The sequence below is a fragment of the Mus caroli genome, unplaced genomic scaffold (genome assembly GCF_978045245.1).
Source record: "Mus caroli unplaced genomic scaffold, Mus_caroli_1 scaffold_17, whole genome shotgun sequence".
NCBI classification, from domain to species: domain Eukaryota; kingdom Metazoa; phylum Chordata; class Mammalia; order Rodentia; family Muridae; genus Mus; species Mus caroli.
This window is the reverse complement of record NW_028227272.1, coordinates 14,610,252-14,620,434: the sequence shown is the minus strand read 5'-3', so window position 1 is coordinate 14,620,434 and position 10,183 is coordinate 14,610,252. Positions and strand designations below refer to the sequence as shown.

The 10,183-nt window shown below is 42.7% G+C and overlaps 1 protein-coding gene across 3 annotated transcripts in view; it reads right to left on the bottom strand.

The window, feature by feature from the left end:
* The window catches only part of Klhl22 (kelch like family member 22), a 34,681-nt gene that overhangs the window by 19,771 nt on the left and 4,727 nt on the right, over positions 1-10,183 (bottom strand). For all 3 annotated transcript variants that reach the window (XM_021184725.3, XM_021184726.2, XM_029470650.2), the window contains exons 2-3: positions 9,877-10,139; positions 2,545-2,710 (exon numbers count right to left, since the gene is read on the bottom strand). In XM_021184725.3, coding sequence (XP_021040384.1) covers positions 2,545-2,710; positions 9,877-10,103 — 393 coding nt within the window. In that variant the 5' untranslated portion in view covers positions 10,104-10,139. The remainder of the gene's footprint in view (positions 1-2,544; positions 2,711-9,876; positions 10,140-10,183) is intronic.

The following is a 10,183-nucleotide window of genomic DNA, read 5'->3' as shown; positions in this document are numbered from 1 at the left end:
TCTGTGGTGCCTGGACATATTCATTTGCCATTGTTTAATTCCCTAGCCAGCTCTTCTAGTCCTCCATTTTCCCTAAAATACTACTTCCAAATAAAGGGCCTGAGCTTTGAAGACAAGGCAGAATGTGAGAGTCAATGGCCTTGACTGGGAATGAGCAGTGCCACCCTAGAAATAACCCATGCCCTTGCACCAAGATCCCTTGCAGTGAGGAATCCCAAACAGACACAGCTGAGGGTCATCTAGTATAGGATCCCCAACCAGACACACTCAGAATGGAACATACTTTCCTAGAGCAAGCCGAAAAGGCTGATTCTGCTAGGATTCAGATCCATGTCTCTAGGGTCTATTGCAGGATGTAGCAAAGGGGGCAAACCACCAGCTGCAGTGGTCAAACTTGATTAGCAGATTCCACCAAGTTCTACCAACTAAAACTTGATACACAGCAATATTGCACATGTTCAGACTGTTACAGAAATGCCCTCGCTCCCCTCCCCTCCTTCCTGATCAGCCTATCATTGCAATTGATGGTAGGGGGCCATCCTCCCTCACCATGCTGGTTTGATATTAGCTTATTATCCAATGGGACCCAGCCTCACCTTCCCACTCACAGGCCTTCTGTGGGACTGAGTACAGTGTCCTCCCCTGAAGAAGCAGTTGGGATCCTGCTGAATTCTCTAACCTCTTTGCTGAATTCAGGTGGGGAGATTGGAGTTTCTTCATTAGCCGCTCTCTACCCCTTCAGCTCTAGAGTAGCTGAGCCTATGCACTAGGCAGCTTCCTGGGGCTACCTCCCCTGCCCTGCTGCTCCCATAGACCTCCTGGCTCTTTAGTTGGAGGGAACCACCAGGGTTCTTCTTTCTCCTTGTCTTTCCTACTCCTTACAGCTGCTTTCCCTAAAAGTTAGTTTTTAGTTTTGAACTTTTTATTTAAGGGGAAAAAAATGAAAGAAACCTCTAAGTAAAGTATATATTTTATATATTAAAAAAATTTTTTTGAAGATTTTATTTGTATGAGTGTCTGCCTGCAAGAGAACCTAGGTTCAGTTCCCAGGACCCACATGGGCTCACAACCACATGGGTTGCCAACTCTAGGCAATCTATCTGATGCCTTTTCCTGATATCTTTAGGAACGAGGCACACACGTGGTACAGGCAAAACACTCATACACATAAAATAAACCTAAAAAACCTTTTTTATTTGGTTTTAAAAAGATTAGTTACTGTTCTTACAAAGGACTTGGGCTTGGCTTTTACCACCCACATGGAAGCTAACAACATTTGCAACCCCAGTTCCAGAATCATATTCTTCTTGTCTCTGCCACAACCAGACATGCATGTTCACATACACACATACAAGCAAAGCATAAAACATACAAAAGATAAAAATAAAGAAGAGAGAAAAGGGACCATGCACTATGGTATGTGTGTATGGTACCAGGTACTCAGCTGGCTGAGGCCAGATTGTGAATGTAAGGCCTGTGTATAATACTTTAAGACTGTTTATAAAAATAAAATAAGAGAGAAGAGTGGACAAACACAGCTGATGGGCAGGAAAAGTTTGTGTGTACTGCAGGAAATGGGATTTTCAAAGTCACTAGACATCACAGAACATAGGCCATCACAAACACGATCCTCCAGTTGGACAGCTTGTGGTTTTGTTTTGTTTTGTTTTTTTCCATACAGGAAAACCAGGCCAGAGGAAGGAAGCAGCAAAGAAGGAAAGGACAAGCTAGGAATGTTTGTTTATGCCTGCAATCCCAGCACTCTGGAGGCTGAGGCAGGACTGCCATGAGATTAGGCATCCTAAGCTACATATACTCTAGGCCAGACTGGGCAATCGTGAGCTTATCTCAAAAACGGAAAGAAAAGATGGGGCTAGAGAGGTGGCTCAGGGATAACACCGCCGGCTGCTGCAGAAGACTCTGGGTTTGGTTCCCAACCACTACCCAGCAGATCATAACCATCTGTAACTCCTGTTTCAGGGCCCGGCATCTTCTTCTGGCCTCCACAGGCACTATACGCATGTGACACATGGACAGACATATAGGCAAAACACCCCTACACGTAAAATAAAATAAATAAAATAAATAAAAAAAAGAATCTTAAACCAGGGGGTGGGGATGATGAGATGGTTGCACAGTTAAAAGTACATGTTACTCCTGAAGAAGACCTACTTCAAACCCCAGCACCCACATGGTGACTCACAACCATCCCTATCTCTAGTACTATCAGACCCGATGCCCTCTTTTGATATGGCACACATACATACATACATGCAGGCAAAAGACTTATACACATAAATAAACAAATCATTTTTTTAATCAGAAAAGAGTCAAGAGCAGAAGAAGGGGGCGAGCCAGGGAATTTGGGGTCACTCTGCTTTAGTTCCCAAGGCTCAACAGCAAGGTGCCCTACCCTGTTCCATAATGTTCCTCATTACTTGGCATTCCTGCCCTCTTCACCTACCTCATACCAGCAGTCATCACAGGTGTCTGGGGAAGCCCCCCATAGGTCTCAGGCTTCTTGATCAACAAAGCAACTCTCACCTGAAGTTGGCAGGCAGCAACCAGGGTCTCCTGCACATTGCTCAGGCTGAGCTCTAGTTCAGAAGTGTATATAAAGTGCAGGATTTGGCACATGGCATTGTAAGACACACCGTGGATCAAGACCTCTTCCTGCTCCATCTCCTTTAATCCCCCAGCAAACATTCCTCTGTAAGGCAAAGAGACAAGGCACTAAGAGTTACTCAGTCCAGAACTTGAATGTGAGCCACAAGAAACATTCAGAAGGAACCAAGAGTCAGTGGTGGGGTTGCATGTGGGAACATTGATTGCTCTGTGCTCTGAATCAACAGTCTGAAAGGCGGAATGAGTCTATGGCAGGAGCCTGATCAAGCTGGGCATTCCTCCTGGAAATCACTTGGCTCCCTTCCCACGGTCCCAGGAACCCTATACTCACTTTCTGGGAGCAGGCCAGCACCTAGTTTGCATGTTGCATCATCTACTGGTACTGTTCTCAGGTCAGACAGCAATAATTAAAGTTCATTCCCAACAACTGCACAGTGGCTCACAATCATCTATAGTGTAATCTAATGCCCTCTTCTGGCATGCAGGTGTACATGCGGATAGAGCACTCATACATTAAGAACAAACAAACAATAAATGAATTATGTACACTTAAGACCAGATTATTTGAAACCTTGAGTTTACCAGCTAAAGGCTTGCTGACAGACTGATTCTAGGAGGACATAAGGCCCTATGCTGGGCAAAGCAGTTAGGCAGATAAAGAGAACTTCAATAGGAACTGGTTTAAACAAAACAGTTGAGGGTCCTGCCATGTCACATTAAGATACTCAAGTAGAGACACTGATCAGGTATTACAAGGTAAGAGGCAAATGACCAAGACCAAACATGTTTTTATTACTGTACGCTATAAGTTCTGAGTCTACTTACAGGTTTAAAAATCTACTAAAACCCCACCACCCCTGAGCCCCTAAACCCACCAATCCCCGAGCACAATGTTCCACCAATCCCCAGGCTTTGCTTGAAATAACACCAGTCCTCACCCTAGAAACTTCTCATCCCTCAAACACTATATAAACCTGTCTTCTGCTCAGTTCCCTGCTGCTTCTCCCCTTAGCAGAGGCAGCCACCATTTTGTGTCTCTTTCAATGAATCTCTTGTGAGGTTTGTTGAACAGCGTGACTTTGTGGTGTGACTTGGTTCAGGACTGTCAGGATACTTTTCCATTCAGAGCCTTGACACTTAGAATTACTATCACCATCATTATATTGTTTTGTGTTGCTAGAGTAGGACAGAAGTTTCCTACTACTGAGCTACACCTCCAGCCCTAAAATGGAAGACTAAATATCTCAACCAGCATTTTTGAGAACTACTTTGACCTTTCACCTATATTTTAACAATGTAACAAACAGACTTAAAGCTACAGACTTAAAGATTTAAGACCTGATATTACACTGCTACAATGTGTTTCCAACTAGAAACAGTCAAAGACAGAAGTTTGAGATTGCCTGGGTGTGGTGGTGCACACGTTTAATCTCAGCACTTGGCAGAAGAGGCATATGGTTCTCTCAATTGGAAGCAGCCTAGTCTCCAATTCAGAGCTACAATTCAGCCAGGGCTACAAAGAGAAACCCTGTCTTAGAAAAACAAACAGAACAAAACCCAAAACTGAGAAGCTGAGATGGCAATGATATATTTTTTTAAAGGTATCTTTTGCACATTAGTGGTGGTAGAGGAGTCAGGGCACATCTTTAGTCCCAGGACTTGGAAGGCAGAGGCAGGAGGATCTCTGAGTTTGAAGCCGGCCTGGTCCAAGATTAATGACATCCAGACAACGAAACCCTGTCTCTTAAGGAAAAACTGCAACAAAAACAAACAAAAAAGGTATCTTCAGGTCCTGCGGTGGTGGTGTGCGCCTTTAATTCCAGCACTTGGGAGGCAGAGGCAGGCAGATTTCTGAGTTCAAGGTCAGCCTGGTCTACAGAGTGAGTTCCAGGACAGCCATGGCTACACGGAGAAACAGTCTCAAAAAACTTAAAAAAAAAAAAAAAAAAGTATCTTCTGCTGGTGGGTAGTCTGAAATATTTATTAATATTGTTTTGTGGCCCTTGGGTTATTATAATCATGTGACAATAAAGTCTGAATTTTTTTTTTTTTTTTTTTTTTTTAAGATCTGAGCCAAGTATGGCAGTGCATACCTTCCATCCCAGTACTTGGGAGGCAGTCTAGTCTACATTCCACTTATAGGCTGGGCAAATGACTCAGTGAGACCCAGTTCCCCAAAATTAACTAGTTAATTAATTAATTAATTAATTAATTAAAATCTATAAAAGTTGTGCTGAAATCTCTCTAGCACTTGTCTTCTAACCTAAGGCTGGCTTGTACTTCCAAACCCACAAGGTAATCTTAGGGGCAGGAGAACTCTGCATTTTACTTTGCTTTTATTCAGACACATCTGTGCAAGCTTAGCTTTTTCAAATCCTACTTTTAATGTGGGTTCTGAAATGCTTTAACCTCCCTTCTACCCCATCACCCACCAGAACTAGTGGAAAAGAAAGATTATTAGGATATGGGGGAAGTGAACCTGTTTAGAAATTGTTCTTTGGAGCAAATCAGTCTGCTTTGTCAGGAAATCAGTTCAGCTAACAGGATTTAGCAGCAGCAGCTCGATCCACTCACAAATACTTCACGAATATACCAGCAGTCCAGCTCAGTAGAGTCAGGATAGCCAACATGAATCAGCAGCAGTAGCATGACCTAGCAGAAACAGCTAGGCTGCCAAATTGGCACCAGTCAGCAGAAGCAACCAGGACCAATAGGGACACCAGGAGAAGTTCTCTTCTGTGCCTCTCTCAATGAAGCAAGATTAGCAAAAATGAGTTGCAAAGCCAGCTATGCAAGCCAGCCTCCATCACTGTCTGTTGAGTCCCATTTATATACCCTCCAAATACCACATGTCCTTCTGGGTCTTGCCTCAGCACGTGAGTCTGCATCAGCTGACATCTCTCTGCCAACTGGCCCGAGTCTGAGGAAGCCACCAGAACACTACAAGAAGTTTTGTGGTGTGTTTTTCTCTGTGAAGTCACTGCAAATGGAGCTCAGCTACAAAATGTAAGGTGAACCAATACATGTGTATAGCTATCGAAGAGAAGAATCCCTCTTCACATGTCCTTTCACCTGCTTGCTTTAGCAAATCATCCTTTCACCTGTGTGTGCTTCAGGAAAACACCCTTTCATATGTTTGCGCCAGCAAAACACCATCTGACAGAACTGAGTTTCCAAAGAAACCATAAGTTTCCACTTCACATCTGGGAAATCAATTCTTACATATCACTGTCTAGCAAAGTGGTTCCTTCCTAATGTTACGTGTGACCCTTTAATACAGTTCCTTGTGTTGTGGTAACCTGCAACCATAAAATTATTTTCATTGCTACTTTATACTGTAATTTTGCTACTATTTGCAATCATAATGTAAGTGTCAGATATGCAGGGTGGTCTTAGGTGGTCCCTATAAAAGGGTTGTTTGACTCCAAGGAGTTTGGGACCCACAGGTTGAGAATGGTCTAGCAGGATAGACCCAGTCTTTCCAGGAGGGAGGGAATCTTGCTCTTGCAAGATTCTCCACTGCCCCTCCCCCAGCTTTTAGAAGCAGTAAACACGGGCTTCCCAAGGAGATTCTGACAGATTGACCTTTAAGAGAGGATGCTGTTGGACTACTGGAGCAGCCTGAAAAGTTGTTCAGAGTCCAGAACTACAGCTTTGGGAGCAATCACCCATGCTAGGGTGGGCTTTTCAGTGATACAGCAGCATTTGAGTCACCTTCACTCTTGTAAAGTCTGCCAAATGTCCTTAAGTCCATTTACGTTTAATTCACACAAAGGATATGGCTCCATTCCTATGTTACACTGTATCTGACAGGTTTAATTTCCACAAATGTGGATGCTGGGCCCAAAAGTTAACATACATCCCAACTGAATAGTCCCATCCACCTGATCTTCTTACATCACCCTCATACTGGAGTCAGGAGCCTTGCCCCCAACACCATCCACAAGTATACTAAGAGCTAGGAAATACTTGCTCTAACTCTACCACCAGGAGAAGAAATGTTTTTATAAATGGAATAGAAAAATCTTATCACATTGATAAAGCCATTCCAATAGTCATTTTTTTGTTGTTGTTGTTTTTTTTTTTTTTTTTTTTTTTTTGGTTTTTTCTAGACAGGGTTTCTCTGTGTAGCCCTGGCTGTCCTGGAACTCACTTTGTAGACCAGGCTGGCCTCGAACTCAGAAATCCGCCTGCCTCTGCCTCCCGAGTGCTGGGATTAAAGGCGTGCGCCACCACGCCCGGCACCAATAGTCATTTTGAACCTAGAATTATGCTACTTTTCTACTATAAACTCTTACCTGAGAAGAGACAGGTCCTTTCAGAGATGAGTTAAACTTTCTCCCAGCCTTTAATGAAGATCTGAACATGCAGAAATTTGGCAGATTTTTGTTTTGTTTTGTTGGTTGGCCTTTGTTTTGTTTTAGTCAAGATCTCTTTATGTAGCTCTGGCAATGCTGGAATTCACTCTGTAAACCAAACCATGCTGTCCTTGAAGTCACAGAGATCTGCCTGCCTCTGCCTCCTGAGTGCTGTGTTTAAAGGCGTGTACCACTATGCTTGGCTGTGAAAATTTGTCGGGGGTTTTTTGTTTTGTTTTGTTTTGTTTGTGTATGCCAACTTAAACTATATAGTCCAGGTAAATGCTGGGACTACAAGTTGTGCAGTACCATGTCTAGCTGTCTAAATGTAATCAAATGTATCAATTTCAATTCTTGTCTCAGTATTTAGTGTCAAACTTAGAATGACTTTTTCCTTCTGAGTTTATATTAGAAAATACTTCTCTGTATTTGCCTCTAGTTTGCTATTTAATGTTAAAAACCTCAGGTTTGAAGGCTAAAGAGATGATGTAGTGGGTAGTGAGCTTGCTACATTACACTGGCTTCAAAACACCTGTCATCCCAGCAATACAAAACAGAGCCAGAAGAACCCCTGAGACTCACTGGTCAGGTAGTTTGACCTGCCAGTGAGTTTTAGGTTCAGTTAAGAGACTATTTCAAAAATGGAAATAAGATAAAGAGCAATGAAAAAAATGGCCATGGGCCTCTCTACATGGGTGGTAGACTAACATACATGGGTGGTAGACCAACACACACTAACACACTAACACACACACACACACACACACTATATCAGTCTGGTGGTGTAGCCTCTAACAGAGCACCTGTCTAGCATGTGCCAAGACGGCTGGGTATGATTTTTAGCACTGCAACACAAAAACTGTTCATCATTTGGCATTAATGATTGTATGAGGTACAGAGCAAGGGTCTAACATTGTTCTTCCAGTGGCAATGGTGATATCTATTGCCCCTCCCATATCAAATTTGATATGATTTACCATATCATTTTTGTCACATGCAGAGTTCCTGGTACACTTATGATGTTTCTAAATCTGGCTTTTTCTATGTTTCCATCTCTTTCACCAACACAAAGTTTCAAATCTTGCACATTCTTATTACAGCAAACATAGGGCAGGCCTATTACTTGCATTACTGTTGTTGTCTACAATTTCTTTACCATTGCTTGCTTTTTTTTATTACATATTTTCCTCAATTACATTTCCAATGCTATCCCAAAAGTCCCCCACACCCTCCCCGCATTGCTTGCTTTTTTATTTCCAAGTTTACAACCAGTTTGTGCAATTTACCGCCAAATCATCTCGCATGGATGCTACGGTGTATCACAGTGTGTCCCACAGTACACCCTTTTGCCCACACATCTTCCAATAAAGCTTCCTGGAAATATAGTAAACATTCAGATTAATACAGAGAGAACTAGCTCTTTGCAAGGAACACAATGACCTTCTTTATGTCTAGCTCTGCTTGGGTTCTCTTTAGAGGCCTGGCAAGCTTCCAGAGTCCTACAGACTAAGCATGAGTTAAACTTATTTCTAGATACTCCACATTTAGCCAGCCTTTTTCCATCTCTCTTTGCATCTTGAACTCTGGACTTTCCAGGGCTGCTGCTATTCAGCCTTCCCTTGTTGACTTCTCTGCCCAGACCTCCAAGGTGCTGGTAAGAGCATAACTCACTGGTTCCCCAGAGTGAAGTTTGGTGGAATTATGCTCTGATTTGCTGTTGGGACCTTAGGAGGAGGGGTGCACATTGTTCACATCTTCTGGAAGGAATTTTTAGGAACAGGAGTTATAAGGCAGATAGTAGTTAATCAGGGGAAGGTGTAGATCATGTAGATGTGTGAATAATCTCTATGCAGTCATAATTTTCTAGCTTTGGGCCTTAGCTTTCAGAGGTTATCAGAGGAGTGAATGTGGCTTGTGCAAACTTCTTAAATGGCCTTATAACTGGGTGAGAGTAAAGTGTCATAACATCTTGAAAGCAGGTATGTGTGTAAAAGCAAGGTAGCAAAATGTTGGCAATTACTATATTCATTACACACTAACTTTTGACCACCTGTGGGTTTTAAATCCACAATAAGAAAAATTTCACCAAATATTGCATTTGCAGTTGAATACTCATTTATAAAACACAACATTGTAAAGTAAGCCAGTCATAATCCAGTTTTGAAAATGACAACATGGCCAACAGAGAGACAAACTGAAAGATAAAATCTTAAAACCTCTTCTGTGCCAGGCTGGTTGATGGAGCCTCTACAGCAGACTGTGGGAGAGACTAGGTAAGAGAAGACCCAGCCACCTTCAGTGCCAGTACCCCAACATGGTAAAGTCAGGACTAACTGTTATTAGCCCTATAGAAACAGTTACAGAAAAGAACCTTTCCTCCTTGAGAGAGGGTAAGACATTTTCCTAAGTAACATAGCCACTGGAAAGGTACTCTACTCACTAAATAAATCTCTCATTCAACTTTCCTATTAAAGACTCTAATATATTTAGTGGATCACCAAAAAAAAAAAAAAAAAAAAAACACCTAACAAAACCAAAAAAAACATAGAAGGAGAGTTAGCAGGGAAAAAGAAAGGAGTCTTTGGGAGTGTAAAAAAGAGTATTAAGGTAAATATGATCAAAACACATTATATGCATGTATCAGAATGCCCTAATGAAACCCATTATCACATATAGTTAATATATGCCAATAAAAACACTGAAAACATGAACATAAGCTGGGCATGGTAGTGACCGCCTCTTATCCCAGCACTTGGGAGACAGAGGCAGGCACTCTTTGTTTCATGCCAGCGTGGTCTGCAAAGTAAGTTCCAGGATAGCCAAAGCTACATAGAAAAATCTTTTCTTGAAAAAAACAAACACAAAAAAGAAAAGGTAACTGTAGGTAGCTTACCTGAAGTAATCACATGATGCAGCTAGCAGAATCCGATGGGCCTCAATGTGCTTCCCCTCTACCACCAGGACAACGTCAAAGAGGATCCCACTGTCTCGCAAAGCCAGCAGGCCCCGGAGCAGGGCCTGGGAGTGCTGTGTGCTTCGATAGGTATTGTTGATGCAGTGGGAGTGGGAGGGCTGTGTGGGCAGCCTGCACAGCTGGGCAAAGTCCTGCTCCTCAGCCATCCTGACAGCCACACCAGCCCTCACTACTGTGGTCAGCTGCAAGACAGAGGGAGCAAGGAGTGAACAGGTAGGTAGGTGGC